At 48.6% G+C, this 21,701-nt stretch overlaps 2 protein-coding genes across 6 annotated transcripts; both read right to left on the bottom strand.

Annotated features, from left to right (window-relative positions):
* Nucleotides 1–870: 870 nt before the first annotated feature.
* RESP18 (regulated endocrine specific protein 18) lies at nt 871–16,786 on the bottom strand. Its single transcript, XM_032354319.1, is given in 7 exon segments — nt 871–882; nt 1,798–1,887; nt 2,010–2,049; nt 2,267–2,393; nt 3,574–3,678; nt 5,591–5,737; nt 16,747–16,786. Coding segments are annotated over 7 exon segments (561 nt in total).
* On the bottom strand, nt 16,029–19,774 carry LOC116597577 (receptor-type tyrosine-protein phosphatase-like N). Of its 5 annotated transcripts, XR_004288671.1 has the most exons (6): nt 19,603–19,774; nt 18,640–18,690; nt 18,362–18,466; nt 17,222–17,354; nt 16,943–16,982; nt 16,030–16,831 (listed from the first exon to the last, which is right to left on the bottom strand). XR_004288671.1 is itself a non-coding variant. In XM_032355505.1 (5 exons), exons 1-4 carry the CDS (start codon nt 19,718–19,720, stop codon nt 17,254–17,256), a joined length of 375 nt encoding a protein of 124 aa, XP_032211396.1. In that variant the 5' UTR covers nt 19,721–19,774; the 3' UTR covers nt 16,031–16,831; nt 17,222–17,253. The 5 variants fall into 5 exon arrangements, 3 of the variants coding, with proteins under 3 accessions (XP_032211396.1, XP_032211395.1, XP_032211394.1); XR_004288670.1 differs by having other exon boundaries at nt 16,029–16,831; nt 16,943–17,354; XM_032355505.1 differs by lacking the exon at nt 16,943–16,982 and having other exon boundaries at nt 16,031–16,831.
* Between the last annotated feature and the right edge of the window lie 1,927 nt (nt 19,775–21,701).

A 21,701-nucleotide genomic window follows, 5' to 3' on the forward strand; every position in this document is an offset into this window, starting at 1 on the left:
TCAGTCAGCAACAAGACTTCAGCCCACAGTGGAGGGTGGCTCAAAGAAGCCCTAAAACAAGAAGAAACAAAGGATTGGAATCAGTATATGGGGACGTGGTCCCCTTCCTTACCTACTCTCTTTCACAAAATGCTTCAATAAGAGCCTGATTTATGTAAGGTACAGTGACTCAGCCCAACCATTGTCTGTCGTCCTCTTGGCTCCCACAAATAGTTCACCCTCCCTCCCATGCTTTTCCCCTGGGCTCTGGGCTGGAGAAGAATGGCAGCACCTTGTTTGCATTCACAGAAACACCATGGCAACCATCCCTCACAAGTGGGTCTGTCACTTAGCGCTAAATGCCTTGACCCAGCAACCAATCCAGGCTTAGGAAGACCAGCTGTCACTTGATGGAGTGAGAACAGGTTTCCTAGGAGAGCCTGAGGGGTTGGAAGCCCCCTGAGGTGCAGGTTCCTTGCAGGCTCTCAATTTTCATGCTTGCCCTTCTCACAGATATTATACCTCAATATCAGGAGAGGCGCCCTTTGAAATCCAGTATCACATTATGAAATCCCCTTCCTTGAAAGTTCACTGCACTTAAAATCCAAACTTTTCACTATGATCCATGAGCCCCTGAATGGTCATTCTGGGGCCTACTTTCCAACCTAATCTTCTGCCACTGACTTTTCCATCGATTCCTTAAAGTGAATGGTATACCTGCCTCGGGCCATTTGTCACAGCAGTGTCCTCTGCCTGGCATGCCCATCCCTTATACCTTCCTCTGGCTGCCACCTTCTTGCAATTAGGTCTTAGTTCAAACAAACAAACACACAAACAAACAAAAAGACTTTCAGCAGTGTGGAGAGTCTGACCGTTGGAACAGCCCAATTCTCACTGCAGTCCCTGAGAGGAAGGGCAGGGGCTATGCAAGGGAAAAGTCCAGGAATCAGGAGACCTGGGTCTAGTTTTGGCTCTGCCATGAACCTGCTGTGCAACTCTGAGTGAGTCCCTTGATAAGCCTAGGCCATGTCTCATCTATAAAGATAGATGGGAGTGTTAGATGAGTGTTGTTTTTTTTTTTTTAAGATTTTATTTATTTATTTGTTTGTTTATTTATTTATTTATTTAGAGCATGAGTGGCAGGAGGGGCAGAGGGAGAAGGAGAGGGAGAATCCCAAGCAGACTTTGTGTTGAGCGTGGAGGCCAACTCAGAGCTTGATCTCATAACCCTAACATCATGACCTGAGCTGAAATCAAAAGTTGGATGCTTAACTGACTGAGCCACCCAGGAGCTCAGATGGGGGTTTTAAATCTAGATTCTGAAGTGTTCAAGCATCTCAAGGAGATAAGCTAGAGCCTTGCCCAGGTCACGTTGCCCAGGTTATGGAGTCGGGCAAGGAGAGGAGGGAGTGCTGAATATGAAGGCCTCTGGGCTACCTCTCCCATTGATCCAAAGGAGCCTTCCTATCCCTTGCTATATGCAAAGGAGTATATGGAGGCAGAAGGACTTTTAGTTTAATTTTTTTTAATTTGGCAACTGTCAATGCCTATTTGAGACTCAATGTCTATGTACAATCTTTAGAGCATCTCATCCTTAGAGGCTCCTAGCATTTGCCCTCTCAGCTTCTTGTACTGCTACCCACAGGTGCTTCTGTGAGGGAGAAGGAAGATGGGATACCCTTTGATTGGGAAAGGAAAGAACTTTCCTTCAGCTTATCTGTTCACACTTCAATATCCATTCCCTTCTTCATAGGGGCCTCCCTCATGTAAACAGGTTGTTGATAATTCCAACCACCGGAGAAAAAGTAAACTCTTTACCTCAACAGGGTTGGCAACCTCTCATTGAAGGGTCTTCAAATCCACGTTGGTGGTAAAGCACTGCTCTCTCTTCACTTTGGCCATTGAGGTCTGGGAGGTGGGAAACCAGGAGTCAAGAATAAGGCAGAAAAGGATGACAGGGCTCCAGAAGGGAAAGGAATAGGACTCAAAGTCAGGGATTGAAAAATCTAGAGGAGACACATAAGTCTTACCTTGGGGAATAGGAGTCAAATTTTCTCCTCTTGCTTGCCCCTAAAGATACAGGAATGACAGACGGAAGCTAAACTTGCTAACTCCCATCTCCTCTCCCTTTGCAGATATCACTAATGGCTAATGGATTTGTTTTTCATGGATCCCAGACAGAACCTCTCATAGATCATTCTCATAGTCCTGAAGGCAGTTTTAACATCAGTTCCCTCCCTGCTCTCTGTCTGCTAGACAGTATGGACCAACCATAAGTCTCTCAAACCTTATTCCAGTGGTTTTCGTGGGAAAGGCTGCCTGCCCCTGCCTCAGACATGGATCTGTGGGGTGGAGTCTGCTGCTGTGCTTCTGGGTCATCATATCCTGGATAATGTCATCCTTCCAGAACAAACCTGCAGAGTAACAAGATGTGGTGAATTGACACCTAGGACATACTGACTGGTCCACTCCTGGAGCCAGAGTGAGACTAGCAATCCCTCTCTTCCTCAAGTAGATAAAGAATCACAACTTGCGCAGAGAACTAAATGAGCTGGTGTATAAATTTGCTTAGCATAGAGTCTGGTGTATAGTAAACCTTCAACTAGGATTGTATTCTGTTTGCTGATTCATTTGTTGCTATTGTGAGGACTAAATGAGATTTGTGGTGTACATGCTTAGAAAACTAGGCAGTGATTCTTAAACTTTAGTGTGCATCAGAATTTCCAAATTCTGGAATTTCCAATTCCAAGAAATAAGGGGTACCTGGGAGGCTCAGTCGGTTAAGTGTCTGCTTTTAGCTCAGGTCATGATCTCAGGGTCCTGGGATGGTGCCCTGAGTCAGGCGCCTTGCCCAGTGGGGAGTCTGCTTCTCCCTCACCCTCTCTCATGCACCCACCCCACTCGTGCTCTCTTTCTCGCTCTCAAATCTTTAAAAACCAAAAATCCCACAAATTACTGTTCCTCACCCCCAGAGTTTTTGATTCAATAGGTCTGGGGCGAAGCTCAAGAATGAGCATTTCTAACAAGTTCTCTGGTGATGCCGATGCTGCTGGTCCTGAGATACTCTGTGAGAACCACCACTCTAAGTCATTACACATATATTAGACAACAGTAGTAGTAGCAGTAATATGAACTCAAGGTAGATTTCCTTTCTGACCCTTCCCCCATCCATGAAATTCTACACTAAGGCAGGTCAGTCATCTGTCTCCAAGGGAATTTTCACTCCCTTTCATTCCTCCTGTCCACTTGTTATGCCATTTGCTCTGCTTCCTTCTCAGAGGCTGTGTTCCTGAGAACTTAAGGATTGCTGTCTATGAAAAAGATCAGATACCACTGGGGTTGGGATTCATCAGAAGGAATTGGATGCTGGCCTCTTCCAGGGTTTTCTTCTAGAAGTCTCTGCTGGGCAAACAGCCTACCCATCCAACTCCACTCCCCATTCCAGTCATACCCCCTTCTCCATGAGGTGAGCATGACAGGAAAGTTTCAAGTAGAGACATCTGGGGAAGAAAGCTCATCCTCAGATCAAATAGCCCCTCACTCACCCAACCTTTCTGATCATGTCCCAGCCTCTCTTCCCCAGCCCTTACCCACCTTGGGACACAATCTTCTGGAGTACAACTTTTAAGTGCTGGAAGACTGGAGTGGCAAACCCTTGGAGGGGCCAGAGCTGCCCCACTCCCACTTGACCCTGACCATCTAAGAGGCAGAATGGTGAAATCAGCAAGGAACTTGGCCAGAAGCCTTTCAGATCCCAGCTGAAGAAAAGCAGCTTTCTTCCACCATCACTCCTGTGTTTCCTTGTCTCTGCCTGCCTCACCAGACCCCTTCTTCCTCTGAAGTCCTCCTTCTTTTCATTTTTTCCTTCCCCCATCACCACCTGCCCTATTCTTCAGAATCGCATTCACCTTTGATGCCAACTTCCAGATAAGAACCAGCTTACAAGTAATGAGCAGCCTGTGGAGAATGAAGTGAAAAAGACTCAGGAAGCTATAAACATGGAATGGATAATCAGGCAAACAAATGGGGCATGGGAGGCAGGTAAACTGCATCTCAAAGCCTTGTGTGCCTGGAGGGGATTAGAAAGGAGGTCTGGAATCCTTTGAGGAAGAAAGTATTTGTATGTATAGGGTTTTTGTGTCTGGATCTTTGTCCTGAAAGCCAGTTTATCTAACTGTGCATAGGGGAATGACAGAGTGTGGGGGAGGATAATCCCTAATGCTATACCACCTTCATTAATCCAAGTAGATGGGGTAGAGTTGGCATAGAGTCCAGTTTTTATATGGTGGAATTACCATAAGTCATTGTGGACACGCGTTAAGGAAAGGGAATGGGGGGGGCGCCTGGGTGGTGCAGTTGGTTAAAGCCTCTGCCTTCTACTGGGGTCATGATCCCAGGGTCCTGGGATAGAGCCCCGCATCGGGCTCTCTGCTCAGCGGGGAGCCTGCTTCCCTTCCTCTCTCTCTGCCTGCCTCTCTGCCTACTTGTGATCTCTATCTGTCAAATAAATAAATAAATAAAATTTTTAAAAAATTTAAAAAGAAAAAAAAAAAAAGGGAATGATCCTCCGAAGTCAAATGGATTCCCATACCAATTTCCTGTTTTTCGGAAGGAGCAGAGCCTCTAGCACCCTCATGAGAAAGAAAAGAGCTTCTTCTGGAAGGGGAGATTGTTGTCTGAGGCATCGCTCCAGGACTGATAGGAAAAGTGGTGACCTAGACAGCCTCTGCGAGACCTACAGGGTGGTCGGCGCTGTCCGTGGTGCTGAGGGAGTGACAGAAGCCTGGCTTAAGAGGAGTCTGGGCGGCAGAGAAGGCGAGGCATCCCTACAGGAACGTCCCCTTACCCCGTCACACACACACATCTCTCCTGTCATCCGCCACCAGGCCTCCTCCCATAGTTCTTCGCGAGCCCTCTGTACTGGCCTCTAAACCCAAGAATCGGGCGGAGAAAGTTGGCGTCAGACTAGGAGTTTGCGCGCTCTTCCCCACACGCCTGGCACTGGAATCCTCGAGTCTGCGCAGTCGGTCTCTGGCCGCTCAGACCTGAGTCCGCGCTGGTCTACCCCGAAGGCTCAGAGTGGAGGGAGAGGAAGGATGGATTCTTACCCCCTCTATTCTCTTTTACCCTAGTTTAACAATCCCCTTTCTATCAGAAATCAGAGAGCAAATACCAGGCTCTGAAATCCTAGCTCGTTTCTCTGCCCAGCTCTGTCTGGAGCCAGGACCCGGTACCCGTGCGTCCCTGTTCCTATCGTCCAGAAATCCGGGTCCCCTTCCTGTCCCTCAGCCCTGGTCATCTCTTCCTTGGCCCCTCGGTGCGTCTTACTTCTCCTATGGCGGCATAGGCGGGGCTTACTTCCCACCGCCCACTCGTCTTTCCATCCTCCTACTGGATCCCCAATCTTCCCCTGAGGTCGCTTCCCTTAAGTCCAATCCCATATGAGGAGCCCCGTCTCAAGCCCACGTCTCTTTCTACAAGAAGCTCTCTATATTTATCTCTTTTCGCGCTCCCCAACACATCCTTTTCCTCCTGAGTTCCTAACCTTGAGACCCCCTCACCCACTTCTCTCAGGAGACTTCTCTGGCCTGCCCGCACCGCCTTTCCCTACCCGGCGGGTGGCCACTAATGTTGTTGCAGCCCCCTGGGCAGCTATTCAGAAGCAGGAAGCAGTGGAGCAGCCAGACCCCCACCCCCCCATCCCCTAGAGTACAGCAGGTGCTGCATTCTCCCCAGCTCCACGTGCTCGTCCCCCCTCCTAAATCTCAGAGAAAGTTGAGACAGCAGCTGGAGAGGCTGAGCGGGACTGTAGTTTCCCACTCGCAACGTGGCTGGATCTGCACAACCCTGCTTTGGCAGCTTGGCCAATCGAGATTGGTCCCTGCCCCTGAGGACGTGTAGCCAACTCCTCCTTCCCTTTACCACCCGCAGAGCCATCCCAACTCACCCCCAGGTGCCCGCTTCTTTACCCAGGTCCCAAGGACCACTGCCTCTACTCCCAGTCCCAAAGTTGTACAAAGGGATTGCAAGTAAGATGTGGGTGTGCATGGTACCTTCCTCATAAGCTTGTTATGAGGATTAAATATGAATAGTTCCTGGACAGTAGACACTCAATGTCATTAGTCTGTTTTTATTATCCTTGATGCTTACTTTACCCTCACCTTTTTAAAAATCTTCAACATACATGAGTTCAACCTGCAAAATATATCGCACCTCCATCCACTTCTCTCCACATCCACTACCACCATCTTGGTTTACTGTACTCTGATAATTAGCAAACAAGCTAACTGATCTTTTGCGTCCATTCTTGTTTAGTTATAGGCTAGTGTGTGAGCTTTCTAAACCATAGACTGGCACTTCAACATTGTTTTTTACATTAAAAAAATTTTTAAGTAATCTCTACCTCCATTGTGGGGCTCAAACTCATGACCTCAAGATCAAGAGTCACACTCTACCTACTGAGCCAGCCAAGCACCCCGCAATGCTTTTTTTTTTTCATTAAGCTTAACAAATTTATTATGAAAATTCTCAAATATTTAAAAAGAGAAGAATCTAATAGAACACATATATGTATCATCTAGACTTAACAGTTATTAAGATTTTGTCAGAATTGCTTTTCCTCTTGAAGTATTTAAAAGTAACTTACAGGCATCATGACATTTCGCTCCTATATAATTCAATATGTCTCTCTTAGAACAAACAATAGTTTCCTACATAACCACAATACCAGACATCTGTGGTGGGCTGAATAATGGCCCCTAAAGATGTCCACGTCGGAGTCCCTGGAACCTAAGAATATGTTACTTTATATGGTAAAAGAGACTTTGCAGTGTGATTACTCTTAGAAGTTGATTAACCTCAGAAAAGATTAGCCTGGATTTTCCAGGTATATGCCATGCAATCACGATGGTCTTTATAAGAGAAAAGCAGGAGGGTCAGAGACAGTAGTGGGAGATGGGACATTGGAAGAAGTTGGAGAGATGCCAAGAAGAGACTACAAGCCAAGGAATGCAAACAGCATCTGGAAGTTGAAAAAGGCAAGAAAATGATTCTTCGTTTAAGATTCCAGAACGGGGGGCACCTGGCTGGCTCAGTGGGTTAAGTAAGCCTCTGCCTTTGGCTTGGGTCATGATCCCAGGGTGCTGGGATCGAGCCCCCACAACTCCCCCTCCTTCTCTCATTCTCTGTCTCTCAAACAAATAAAATCTTTAAAAATAAATAAATAAAAGATAGTTAAGTATTTGAGGGACATTCGTATGTGAATTATGGGTTCGTCTCTCTGTAGCTCACTCATTTCCCAGATTTCCTCCTCAATTTCCAGTTGCTCTGGCAATTGTGTTCCAACCTGTGTTTCTGAGGGTAGTCAGATGGCCACTTTCTGCCTGATCTCTGTTTCCCCACGTGCTACAGGAAACTGTGAGGTGTCCTTAGGAGAGCCTGTGAAATGTGGGACTCACCTGTGGACTTCCTTTTTTTTCAAGGATTATATTCCCTCTAGCTTTTCTTGCTTTTGGGTGGTCTCCATACTTTCAAACAGTTATTTTTTTTTAAAGATTTTATTTATTTATTTGTCAGAAAGAGAGCAAGTGAGAGTGAGCACAGGCAGACAGAGTGGAAGGCAGAGTCAGAGGAAGAACCAGGCTCCCTGCGGAGCAAGGAGCCCGATGTGGGACTCGATCCCAGGACGCTGGGATCATGACCTGAGCCGAAGGCAGCTGCTTAACCAACTGAGCCACCCAGGCATCCCTCAAACAGTTATTTTTATATTTCGACTAGGGCATATATATTCAATGTTGGAAGGAGAATAACACAAGCTGCTTTGTCACACCAGGAACTGGAGTTTTATCTGGTTATCACTGACTTGTGTTATACATTTGGAAATTGTTTACAGAAATAATTTGAGGCCTAAGAGCAAATGGGTCTGAATCTACTTTGATTCAGGAAAGGAAAAAGGAGCATACGGGGTTTGGGGTAGTTGAGCAGAAATGGCACTGCTTCTCTCTCCCTTCTAAGATTTCAAACTGCTGAGGGAAGTAGCTAACAAAATAATAACTTATGCACGCATCGATATGGCTCTTCTTTTTGCTATTCCTCAGAGGGCATCTTAATGTTGGGAGTAATAACCTCAGAAAACCAAGCAGGTCCTCAGGTCTATTGGGCCTGGAGTTCAAAGGGAGGAATTCCCTTTCCTACGAGGAAAAAGATCACCAGAAAGTGTGGTGGGGGAGGGGGAGGGGGGAGGAAAGATGGCAATTCAGCTGTGGTTCCACCCTGCCTTGCCTTCACGTGATGAATGATGTCTGGAAGGAGAAAGGGATCAGAAGACAGGCTACCATCCGCACCATCACCACCCCAAATGTCTTCACTGTTCTTGCCCTACATATTTTACACCAGAAGCTCTGGTTGGAGCCCACCTGTCCTGCCACCAGACAAGCCCATAGAAAGAGTTTTGATAAAAACCTGCTTTAAAAATCCAGAAGCAGGGGCACCTGGGTGGCTCAGTGGGCTAAGCCTCTGCCTTCAGCTCGGGTCATGATCTCAGAGTCCTGGGATCGAGTCCCGCATCGGGCTCTCTGTTCAGCGGGGAGCCTGCTTCCCCTTCTCTCTCTGCCTGCCTCTCTGCCTACTTGTGGTCTCTGTCTGTCAAATGAATAAAAAAAAAAAAAAAATCCAGAAGCAGGTTGTCCTAGAACTTCCCTTCTAGATGGCGATGCAGGAGGTGAGGGCTAGGGATGCCTCAGTCAACTACAAAGATTTGGGGCGCCTGGGTGACTCAGTGGGTTAAAGCCTCTGCCTTCAGCTCAGGTCATGATCTCAGGGTCTTGGGATCGGGCCCCACATGGGGCTCTCTGCTCAGTGGGGAGCCTGCTTCCTCCTCTCTCTCTGCCTACTTGTGATCTCTGTCAAATAAATAAATAAAAATCTTTTTAAAAAAAGATTTGGTAAGAGAAGAAGACAGTTTATAGAGTTCTGAAGTGTAAGGAAACAAGGGATTTGGAATTTGTGTGTATATGTGCTGGAGGACTTTCCACCTACAACATAAACTACCTCTCCCCCAATAAATAATGGGCTCTAATAGCAGTCTTGATTTGGGCCCGTCCTGAAGCATAGTGACTCAGGGACTGCCTGACAGCTACTACACGTGGGTCCAGTATCTGATCTTCTCGTCCCTCCCTGATGTCCTCACAGTTTTAGAGCTAGTCAAGGACCTTGACTTGGGGAAAAGGGGTGGATTTTTTTATGTATACTTTTAGTACCATGGCAACTAGTCTTTTACTGTAGGGATGAGTCACTTAGTGCTGCTGATGTAATCACAGCAGCCAATCCCAGCAGATGAAGCACAGTTGCCATGGTGATGGGAGACAGAAGATGTTTCCTTGGAGAACATGACCCCCTGCTGAGGTTCAGGCTCTCACTGGTAGAGTACTTGGTCAGCTGGAAGTACTCAGCTCTATCTGATTGCCCAGTGCAAACTATCACAGTGTTCCCTAGGCCAAAAAAATACTTCCTCATAGTCCTTGTCTGTTCTATTCTGGCCCTGTATCAATACATTGTCCAGCAGTGCTAAGGTGTTCTTTTATTTTTTTTAAATTTTATTTTTTTGACAAGGAAAGAGAGTACAAGCAGGGTGAACAGCAGGCAGAGGGAGAGGGAGAAGCCAACTCCCTCCTGAGCAAGAAGCCCAATCGGGGGGTTGGTTCCAGGTTTGTAGGATCGTGACCTGAGCCAAAGGAGATGCTTAACCGACTGAGCCCCCCAGGAACCTCTAGGGTAGTCTTTTAAAATTGTACATCACATCATTTTGCTCATTTCCTTAAAATCTCTAGTGATTTTCCTCTGCCCTTTGTATAAAATCTAGACTCTTTGCTACCAACTGCAAGGCCCCAAATAGCCAGTTCTGGGCTTATTTCTCCAACTGCCTTTCCTACCACTGGCCGTTCTGTTTGTTCCTCTAATGTGCTATTTTATTCATTCATTCATTCACTCATTCACTCATTCTTCTATTTTATAACCCAAAATACAATAACTAAAATAAAAAACTTACTGCTCAGTAACAGAATAGAAATACAGAAGAAAGTATCAATCAACTTGAAGATTGAACAAGTGATCCAATCAGAACAACAGAGAGAAAGACATTGGGCAAAAAAGTAAACAGCCTCAGGGACCTGTGGGACAATGCTACAAGTCTAACAAGCATGTCACTGGAGTCCCAAAGAAGAGGAGAAAAGGGGGTAGTTCATTAAAAATATTTGAAGAAATAATGGCTGAAGACTTCCCAAATTTGTTAAAAGTCAGAAACCTATGGATCCAATAGTTCAGTGAACTCCAAGTAGAACCAGCAACCACAGGGTTAATGGGGCAGCTAAGCACAGCTGCAACGTCTTCACTGGAATCTGCTTGTTCTGAGACTGCTGTCCACCATCCCATTTCTATAAGATAATATCCTTGCCCGACACCATGATAACAACAGGTGTTGACTTAGTTTTGCAGAGACCCAAAGTTTCAGGAAGAAGCTGGCCAGAACCAGTCAGGACCAAAGGCCACCTCTTTGAAATGAAAAAGCAAAATGAAATGTAACTGCCTTTATTTTTTTTCAAGTTTTTATTTAAATTCATTAATGTACAGTGTAGTATTAGTTTCAGGTGTAGAATTTAATGATTTAGTACTTACATACAACACCCAGTGCTCATCACAAGTGCCCTCCTGAATACCCATCACCCATTTAGCCCATCCCCCTACCCACCACCCCTCCAGCCACCCTCAGTTTGTCTATAGTTAAGAGTCTGTTTTCTGATTTGCTTCTCTTTTTTCTCCCCACCATGTTCATCTGTTTTATTTCTTAAATCCCACATATGAGTGAAATCGTATGGTATTTGTCTCTCTGACTAATTTATCTTGCTTTGTATAATACTCTCTAAGTTCCTTTATTTTGGGGTCACAAAGCTTCTTTCTCCCTTATCCAGATGCTTTTCTGCTTGCCTTTAAAAATCCTTGACTCTCCCTCTTTGGGGAGGCAAATTTGAGGCTTGCCCTTCAGTCTCCTCACTTGGGTCGCTCTTGAATAAGCCTGCATACTCAATGTCTCAGTGACTGGCCTTCACCTGTGTCAGGCAGATGAACTTGGGTTTGGTTACACAAACAGGAGAAACTTGAAGATATCCATGCCCTGATGCATCATAATCAAGCTTCTAAAAACTAAATCAAAGATAAAATCTTGGAAACAGCCAGAGAAAAACAACGTATCACTTACAGGAAAACAATAATCCACATACTGTGGATTTTTCATGATGAACCATGATGACCAGAAGGGAATAAAATAACATTTTTAAAGTGGTGAAAGAAAAGAGCTGTCGCAGCATTCTACGTCCAACAAAATATACTTCAGGAACGAAGGTGAAACAAAGATGGAGGAAAACTATTTTGTATCCAGCAGACTTGTTCTAAATGAATTGCTAAGGGAAGCTCTTCCGATAAAAGGGAAATGATATCAGAAGGAAACCTAGAACATCAAGAATGGAGAAAGTAATAGAAATAGGAACTATCTGTGTAAACATTCGAGGCTATGCCTCCCCTCTTTGAATTACTTACAATGCATTTGATGGTTCTGACATTGTCTGATAGAGTTTCCAATGAATGTAGATGTAATTGATTTTAGTCAACAGCTATGACATAAATGCGGAAGAGGGAAGGAACATATGCTGGTAAGACCTCTGCATTCCACTTAAAATGGTGAAACAGTGATTATTTTTTTAAGATTTTATTTTTAGGTAATCTTTATACGAACATGGGGCTAAAACTCCCAACCCTGAGATCAAGAGTTGCACGCTCTACTGACCCATAAAACAGCAAGTGGAAAGTTAAATGTGTGTACTCAGATGCCTAAAGCAACCACTTAAAAAGTATAGGAAGATAATTAAAAACACAATTGATGTATTAAAATAAAATACTGAAAAGTGCTTCAATAACCCCAAGTGAGGACATAAAGGGTGCACATGATGATGGGAGTTGAAAAATCCCATGGTTTGCAGTCCGCAGGCAGAGAGCCAGGAAAGCTGTGTCCTAAGACCCGAGAACCAGGGGAACTGGTGATAAAAGTTCCAACCTGAGTTCAAAGGCCCGAAAACCAGAAGTACCGATGTCCAGGGGCAGGAGGCGATGGACATCCCAGCTCAAGCAGAGAATGCAGTCAGCCTTCCTCCACCTTTTTGTTCTGTTTGGGCCCTTGAAGGACTGGCTGATACCCACCGCATGAGTGAAGACACCTTCTGTACTCAGCCTACTAATTCAAATGCTGATCTCTTCCAGAAACATCTGCACAGACATACTCAGATATAATGTTTTACCATCTATCTAAGCATCCCTTCACCCCAACACACTGACATATAAAATTAACCATCACCATGGGCAACTGGAAATAAACCCTACTGGGGACCCCTAGGGATCTGTGCAGAACTTGTCTCAGATTTTCCCTGCTGGGAATGGATCTGCTGGAATTTTTATCCACTAAACTCGGTCCTTAACTGGTTGAGAGCTGCCTCTGAGGGTGTGGAGTCCCAGACACCTCAGAGATGTCTTGAGCACAGGTAGGCAAGATCACTGGCATTCCAGAAAACTCACATGACAAGATGCAGAGTCCTAGCTTGAGATGGGAAGCTGCTGGCATGTACAGACATGGTCTCCCTGAAGATACAGGGGAACTCAGAGATGGACTGGGGAATATATGTTGTATGTATATCTTCCTTTCCTAAGCTTCAGTTGCCTTGAGGCAGGAACCATGTGTCGTGGTGGCCAGCGACAGTGAATGTATGATCAGAAAAACTAGGCTAGATGGTAGGGGTCAACCTAACTAATAAAAACCAGATGTAGACCAATGCAATGAATTGAACATTATGCTTAGCTGTGTCCTTAGACGCACAGATGCAGGGGTTAGGACATGCACTGGCAACATGGTGAAGCCTGTATTATCAGAGGAGTGTCTCTTAATTTCCCTGGGGTCTATAAGTAGGTAGGTGTGATGGTCTGAATATTTGCATCCCCCCAAAAATTCATATGTTGAAATCCTAACCCTCAAGGTGATAAGATAGCATTTGCAAGTGGAGTCCTTGTGAGGTGATTAGGTCCTAAGGGTGGACCCCTCATGAATGGAATTAGTGCCCTTATAGAAAAAAGATCCCAGAGTGATCTGTCGTCCCTTCCTCCATGCGAGGACACAGTGAAAAGGCACCATCTATGAGCCAGAAAGCAGGTCCCCACCAGACACCAATTCTGCCAGAGTCTCATACTGGCTTCCCAACCTCTAGAACCATGAGAAATAAATTTTTATTGTATTTTGTTACAACAGTCTGAACAGACAGTAGGCTTGGTACTTTCCCAATTGTTCCTGTTTCTGAGAATCAAAGGAGTTAAGTGGCTTGAGAAATATTAAGCTTGAGGCATGGGATGCCCAGGGTTTAGAGGGATTGAGCAGTGGTAGCCAGTCCCCTTCTCCCAGCAGCAAAGTGACCACAGGTATCAGAATGTTAAACGTGCAAATCTTGTAGTCACAGAATTCTCTGTGTGGGTTCTTGGGCTTGAGATTGGCATGACTGCTCTGTAGGGGATCCTAATGCTCAGAGGGTACCATGAACCTCAAAGGCAGAGCAAGGTTCCAGGCCTGCCAAACCCTAGGTCTGGAAGGATGTAGATGGAAGAGAGACCAAGAAGACACTGCGGGTGGGGATGGCTGCCCGTCCAGCTGTGATTCCATCTTGCCTTTCATCTGCCTTAGAAATGATCTGTGAGGGGAGGAGTGATCAGAACCCAGGCATTGGGAGCAACCAGGGCTCTGCTCTCCGAATCCCACATCCCAACCTTCCCCCTGTTCTGATCTCACATCTCTCACCTCGGAGGCTCCAGTCTGTTCCAAACCCTACCCGTCCTGGCTCCAGACAAGTCTATAGAGTTTGCTTGAAAATAGGCTTTAATGATCCAAATTTGGGTCAGACCAAAGTTGTCCTTTCTAAAAAAAAAAAAAAAAAAAAAAAGTTTTTATGGGGTGCCTGAGTGGCTCAGTGGGTTGAAGCCTCTGCCTTCGGCTCAGGTCATGATCCCAGGGTCCTGGGATCGAGCCCTGCATCTGGCTCTCTGCTCAGCAGGGAGCCTGCTCCCTGCTATCTCTGCCTGCCTCTCTGCCTACTTGTGATCTATCTGTTAAATAAATAAATTTTTTTAAAAGATTTTATTTATTCATCTGAGAGAGACACAGAAATACAGCACAAGCGAGGGGAGAGGCAGAGGGAGAGGGTGAAGCAGACTCCCCACTGAGCTGGGAGCCTGACATGGAGCTCAATCCCAGGACCTGGAGACCATGACCCAAGTTAAAGGCAGACGTCCAACCATCTGAGCCACCCAGGTGCCCCTGAAACTGTCCTTCTTGAAAGCACCAAGACGGTGTGGGGGATGGGAAGCCTCCCCTTAGGCCTCAATCAGCTGTGAGGTTGTGACTCGTGACTCATGACTCAGACTAGGGAATGGCTCAAAGCCAGTCTAAAATGGGAAGAAACAAGGAATTTTCAATGAATGCTCTGAGGCAGGGATTGCAACTCCTTTTCCCACCCCTCCCCACCAAATTCAGAGCAGGTCTCCATGGCAGTCTTGATGTGAATAAGGTCTGAGACAAGGGACTCTGGTGCTCTCAGACCACAGGCCTTTCCCGGTCCCCATCTTTAATCTTATCTCCTTCCAGGGATTTTCCATGAAACACAGAGCTCTTTGGTACCCCGGGCCTGGAGAATGGCAGTTCCTTGTTTGCACACTTGGTAAAACCATGGCAACCGGTCCCCATCGTGGGGTCAGTCACAGGACCAATGATGTGGCCCAGCAACCAATCCAAGCTAAGGAGGCCTGGCTGCCATGGTGACACAGAGGAGGACCAGGTTCTTTGAAAGGGGTAAAAGGCTGAAGCGCCTCTGAGCGGCAGAGGGTGGAGTCCAGCTCAGAGCTTTCCAGCCACGCTGCCTCGACCTTAGTCCAGGGTCCTGCCTGGACAACTCGGTAGCCCCAAACAGTTTGACTTGGTTCTACTCTTATCTGTTTCATAATCCATCTTCCAGCAACATCCCTGTATCTTTTTTTTTTTTCTTTAGGATTTTATTTATTTAGCGGTACCTGGGTGGCTCAGTGGGTTAAGCCTCTGCCTTCAGCTCAGGTTAGGATCTCAGGGTCCTGGGATCAAACCCCGCATCAGGCTCTCTGCTCAGCAGGGAGCCTGCTTCCCACACCCCTCTCTCTGCCTGCCTCTCTGCCTAGTTATGATCTCTCTCTGTCAAATAAATAAAATCTTAAAAAAAAAAAGATTTTATTTATTTGACAGAGAGAAAGAGAGACACCAAGAGGGAACACACCCAGGGGGAGTGGGAGAGGGAGAAGCAAACTTCCTGCCAAGCAGGGAGCCCAATGCTGGGCTCCATCCCAGGACTCTGGAATTATGACGGGAGCCGAAGGCAGAGGCTTAACGACTGAGCCGGGCGCCCCAACATGACTGTATCTTTATAAAATATTTATCACATTGCTCTTGCTTGTCTTGCTGTCTGTTCTTCAAAGAAGCCTGCAATCTCGCCCAGGGGCAATTGTACTGGTCACCTTCTCTGACTTAGGGATTCTTCCTCCAGATCTTCCTGGGGCTGCTTCCTTGTGTCCCTTAGGTCAAAGTCCAAATGTCACCTCCTCAGGCTTTCATTAATGTGGAGAAGTCGGATGTGCGGATGTGCGAAGCAGCCCACCCTCTACCGGGGCCCTGGAGACAAAGGGTGGGGCTGGGGTGGGGGGGAAGGTGGGGTCAGGAGACCAGGTCTGGCCCTGCTCCAGGCCTGCCCACTCAGGTTGTCAGCTGGAAAGAGGGATGATAACCAAGAGGTGAGTAGTTTTCTTTCTGGGCTCCCAAGAGCTCAAGTATCCAAAGGGATGCCTGAGAGCTTTTTCCCCAGGTGACTTCTTTCACACCACAGACAATAGCAAAGGGGAGGCTGGATGTGAGGGGTTCTGAGTACTGTCCCATTTAAGGATCGTCGCTTTAGATTTATATAGAGAGGTATCTCTGTATATATGTATGTATGTGTGTGTATAGGGAAAGAGAAATTTACATAGATACATAGGGATGGATGGTTGGATGGATGGATGGGCAAGGTGAAGCTTAGGGTCATGTCATACTCAAAATTTTCTTAGAAAGACAGAGAGCCCATATTATTTTTTAGGTTGTAAAACCTCCAAAGTAGATTTCTGTGGGCCCTTTAAGCTCTGTGCCTGTGCTGGGTCTTACTTAAGAAGCCACTGGAGGCCCCCCAGTCCCTGCACCCCGCAGTTGGGGGAAATCTGGAAAGTTCTGTGAGAAAGTGGGGATGCCCTCCGGTGGGGAAAGGGAGGATTTCCCCTCAATCCAGCAACCACTGGCGTTTTTGGTATATTGTCTTTAATCCACACAGCAACACCAAGGGGTCGCCTTTATTACCATTCCCATTTTACAGATGTGGAAGAAGGGACATGAAGAGCCTAGGGAAGGTGTCCAAGGTCATAGCTGGGCAGCGCCAGAACCAGGATTGGGCTGGCTCTGTACAGAAAGCTCTGTTCTTTTCCATCCTCCAGGCCCTCTCTTCCAGAAGGTTCTCCATCAGCCTCAGTGAAGTCTTGTCATCCCTTATCAACCAGCGTCTATTCCCTCCTTTACCCTGCCTCCCTCTATAAACGGGCCCTTGGTAGGCTCAGCCTTCCTAGACAAGGCCAGGCCCTCACCTGCGGTGCTCATCTCTTGGTTCTGGAACTCTGAAACCATTTCCTAGTCCAAGCATTGTTCCTTGTTCACCTTGATCACTGGGCTCTGAGGGGAAGGAAGGCAGGAGTCAAAGGTGAAGAGGAAATGGTGAAAAGGCCCAGAGGAAAAGAGATGGGACCCAAATGAAGAATTTCTAAATTCCTGAGGGCCCCTCACCTTAGGGAACAACAGTCAGAATTTCTCTTTGCACTTGCCCCTAGAAGACAAAGACTAAGTCAGGGAATACCAAGCAGTGGCCATGTGACCCAACCCCCTCCCTTCGCAGACCACACCAGGATCATGGGATTGCATCAGGCGGAAATCAGACAGGCGCTCTCTCCATTTTATTCACTGGACGTCTGACACCTCCTACCTACAGCCCTGACACTCCTTCCCTTCCCAGTCCTTCTGTCTATCGGTCACACGCAGTGTGGACAGACCGCAGGTCTCACACACCTTGGCGTGGTGGTTTTGGTGGAAAAGGCTGTCTACCCCTCTCTCAGGCAGGTCTCTGAGGCATGGAGCCTGGGCACGTACTCCATCTTCTGGCTCTTCACTTTTTGAGGGATGTCATCCTTCCAGAACAGTCCTGCAGGAAGAAAGGGAGGAGCGTGAGGTGACACTTGGAACAGCTGGATTGGCCCACCCCAGAAACCAGAGTGTGATTAGAATTTCTGCTTTCGCCCAAGCATAAGGACCACAGGGCACCGGAAGGATCCAGAGATGGGCTAGGGTACAGGAGTTTGCCTTCTGCCCACCTCGGCATTGGAATCCCTGCTCTTCCTAGTTCTGTGGCCCTGGGAAACTTAATTAAATTGGCCGAGCTTCAGTTTTCTCATTCGCGAAACGATGAACCATTGTTGAGAGAATTACAGGAGATAATCCATGTAAGTTTCTTAGCACGGTGCTTGGTGTGCAGTAAGTGGTCAAATGTGAGTTTAACAACGGTGCTGCTACGAGGCCTGAATGAAGCTGAGGATGAACAGTGGTTTCAAAACTCTAAGGCATTACTTGCACGTTAGACACCATGATCGTTAGTAGCAGTCATGTGAACTCCAAGCGGCTCTCCCTTCTGAACCTTGCAACCATGAAACCCTGTTTCCAAGAAGGGTATGACGCTTTTCCCCCAAAAATCCGCTCCCACTCTCCACCCCACCTCTGTCGTCCCTCTATTTGCCATATACTCTGAGCTGCCTACTCTTCCCAGTTCAGAATCTGGAATATGGTGTGGGGGAGGGGAGGCGGTCTGACTGGAGCCCCCATGATTCGTGGCTCTGAGCACTTGGATAGCACAGTGGGGTGGGGTACGGGGCTAGTCCCAAGGAATTGGATGCTGACCTCTTCCAGGGACTTCGAATCGCCTCTACTGCACTCCTCTAAAGAAGGCAAGTGAGAACAGCTTCCCCACAAAGGCTAGGAGACCCCCACCCCTGTCTCGCTCTGGGTCTGGCCCGGTGAGGCTCCAACGGCGAGTGTGATGAGAAAGTTTCAGGTAGAGAAATTTGTGGAAGGTGTTTTTCATGTCAAGTTGGGGACCCTTCTCCCACCTTTGCACCTGACAGCCCAGTCTCTCTCTTTCAGCTCTTCTGCGCTCACCTTGAGGCACAAGCCGCTGGAGGACACCTCGGAAGTATGGGAAGGCCAGGCTGGTGACTTCTTGCCGGGACCTGACCAGCTGCATTCCCACTTGGCCCTGTCCCCCTAAGGACACAGAATGGCGTTAGCAGGGACGACGGCCAAAAGCCTTCAGGAGGTGCGGGTTGCAGAAAAGCGGTCCCCTTTCCACCATCACTCTCAGATCCCTCCCACTTCCCGGGTGATCTGCTCTCCCTTCATCTCTGCCCCTTGCTCTTTATCCACTGGGTCTCACTCACCCCGGGCACAGACTTCCAGGTAAGAGCAGAGTCTTCGGCCCAAGAGCCAGCCTGTAGATGGACAAGTGAGCAGAGCCTCAGAGGGCTACAAAAACTGAACGGACAGGCGAACAGGCTAGGGATGGGGGAAGAATTTCAGCTGCTTCCCAGGTGGGGAGCTGAAAAAAGTTCTGGAATCCTTGGAAGAATAAACCTGGAACCTGGGTTCAGACTGTTAGGGCAGGCAGCCCAGGTTCTCACCCTGGAAGCTACAGGATACCCAGCTGCGCGATGTGGGGAATAACCTTTCCACCACACAGACCCTCCTCAGTCCAAGTAGACAGAGTGGGGTTGGGGAGAATCCAAAAGGCCCAGGGTTCCGGCATCTGCACGGGGTCTGCCGCTCCTTCGCACGCACCCAGCTCTCCGCGGAGCGCCAGCCCGCATGGAGTCCTTCACACTGGTCTCCAAGGTCAAGGACCGGCGGAGAACAGGTGGAGGAGGAGGGAGGGACACGAGTGCGGGGAAGGCTAGGCGTCCTCCCATAGCCGCCGGGTACCTGCGTCCCCAGGCTGGAGGGTAATTAAGCCCAGGGGCCTGGCTGGGCGCAGTCATCTCCCCGAGGTCATCAGGACTGGATGCCAGAAAGGCCTGGCTCCTTCTGCCTACCGCTCGGCTCCGGCCACCTCCGCCCTGGTCCTCAGCGCGTGCTGTTTCTCCCGTGGCCTTGTGGCCCGGATCTGTATCCCCTGGACCACTCGGGGGTCCTCTCCATTCCTCCTGCTGAACCCCAGCCTCCCTTGGGGCCCGCTTCTTTTTCGTCCTACCTCCACCTTCCGATTTTCAACTCCCCTCCAAACCTCCCCACCCCCGCCTGCAAGACGCCCTCGGACTCTCCCCACCACGCACTCTTCCCGGAGCTTCGCACACCCACCGCTCCTGCAGCCCCCGTTTCCCGGCCCTCCCCCCAGCTTTCCTCCTGACCGTGGGGACTAACGGCGTGCCAGCCCCCCGGGCAGCTGCTCAACAGCAGGAAGCAAAGAATCAGACGCATCCCCACAGGTCCCCGGGCCCCCCGCGCCCGCCGCGCCGGCTGCTGCATGGCTGCTCCCGAGCGTCTGCTCCAGCGCGCGAACCTCCGCGGCCAAGGCCAGACCCCGACGACAGCTGCGAGCGCCCCCCTGCGGCAGCTCGGCCAACGGCGCGGCTTGTAACAGGGCCCCCAGCCCCAGCTCTTGGGGTCTTGGCGTCAGAGTCCTGCTTTTAAGATGGGTTGCTCCGAATATAATTGCCCTCGCTCTAGAACCCCCTCCAGACACCCCCATCACACACGACAGGAGCATCGGCCCATCTCCTTCTCTCCAAGGATTAAAGATTGGTGGGGGACAGGGGAGGTGGGTCTCAAGTGGGATTGAAAATCGGTAAACAGCACCTGGGCACCGTTCTTGAGAAGTAGGATGCCCTATTTGGGGACTCCTTAAGACCGTGTGCTGGGTAAGATTGCCTGGGGTCAAGCCCGAGCACCTGCAGGCAGCCCCTTTAACTTCTCTGGGCCCCTGGTCACCTCTAAGATGAGGATGATTCTAGTATGTAGTTCACAGTGTTTTTAGGAGGATTAATTAGTTTAATACCCTGGGGAAACATTTAGAAGTAGGACCGGACTGGCACATAGTAAGCACTCATTTAACACTGGCCAAGACTGTCTTCTGACCCTGCCTTTCTATCATTGCCCCCCACCCCACGCCCTGCCACCCCAGGCTTTGATAAGCTTTCTCCCTGCAAAAATGTTCTCCTGTCAGTCCATGTCTTTTCCAGACCCCTACCACGGCCGTCATCTCTTACCTGCTGAGACTGCTTCCCATCTGGTTGCTTGGAGTAACTGATAAACTGGGCTGTGAGCCAGGAGCCTAGAATCCACGTTGTTCCACTCTTGCCTCCCAATAATCTCTTTTATAAGCACTTGGAGGAGCTAACTAAAATAGAAATTGAAGCATGTTTCTCCATTGCTTACCCCTCTTCCATGGCTTTCCTTTACACCTCAGACTAGTTGTTGACCCCCCCACCCATGCCAAGAAGACGCAGCATGACCTAGCCTCCCCTCCCTCTCCAGGCTTTTCCTTCTCCCTCTCTCCGTGTTCCAGCCACACCAGTTTCCTCTCCATTCATGAACGCCTGAGCTCTTCTTTCCTCCTCTCCCTGCCCTCACGGTTGTCCCTCTGTTTCAGCATAAACAGCATCCTGTCAGAGATGTGTTTCTTCTCCCTACGCAGCATTACCGCCTCACTTCCGTCCCTCTTCTCCTCTGCAACGCACATCACAATTTATAGTGACTTGTTCCTTTCTGCCTCTTCCTTGGAGTGTAGTTGCAAGAGGGCGGGGAGCGGGCTGGGGGGACATGTCAGGGTCTAGCTCCAGACCCATCTCAGAGACCCATCTCCTGGAAATTCCCTTTCCCTGGAGAGTAGACTCTCAGTACACATTTGTTGAACAAACAAAAGGGACTGGGGGGGTCCAGAGACAGGTATGAAACGTCTCTGCCTCAGTGATCTCATCCGTTAGATGGGCTCCGCGTGAGGGAGCCTCGTGAGAATGGAATCCGACGCTGGATGTAAGAACAGCGCATGCTCCACAAACACGGTGGGCATGGAATTCTGCTCCACCTCAGCTTCGGCTTCCCTGGGATTCTCCCACCACAGCCCAAGCCCTACAGGTGGGAGGGAGACCTTGAGACCCAGAAGGGCAGGCCTGGTCTGGAGGAGCATCAGGAGCAGAACTGAGGAGTCCTGCTTCGCAGCTCATCCGGGAGAGGGGAGAGCCACCAGCTAGGCCCAAAGCACAGAGGCTGCCCATCCGGATGGGGAGGGGGGAACCCTGAGGCAGCCTCACCAAAGCCGGACCAAAGCCTGACTCAGAGGCTCCCTGGTAGCCTCTTGTCTGCGAGGATATTCAAGGAGTGGTGGTGGGAGAGGGGTAGAGAGCAAGGCATGGGCCTCTAGTACTGTGCCTCCTCGTGGTTATCCAGGGAAGGAGACAATATCATTGTGTTGAAGTCTGCAAAACCCTTTTTCGGGGAACAGGGTCTT

Source organism: Mustela erminea, chromosome 8 (genome assembly GCF_009829155.1).
Source record: "Mustela erminea isolate mMusErm1 chromosome 8, mMusErm1.Pri, whole genome shotgun sequence".
Classification (NCBI taxonomy): Eukaryota; Metazoa; Chordata; class Mammalia; order Carnivora; family Mustelidae; genus Mustela; species Mustela erminea.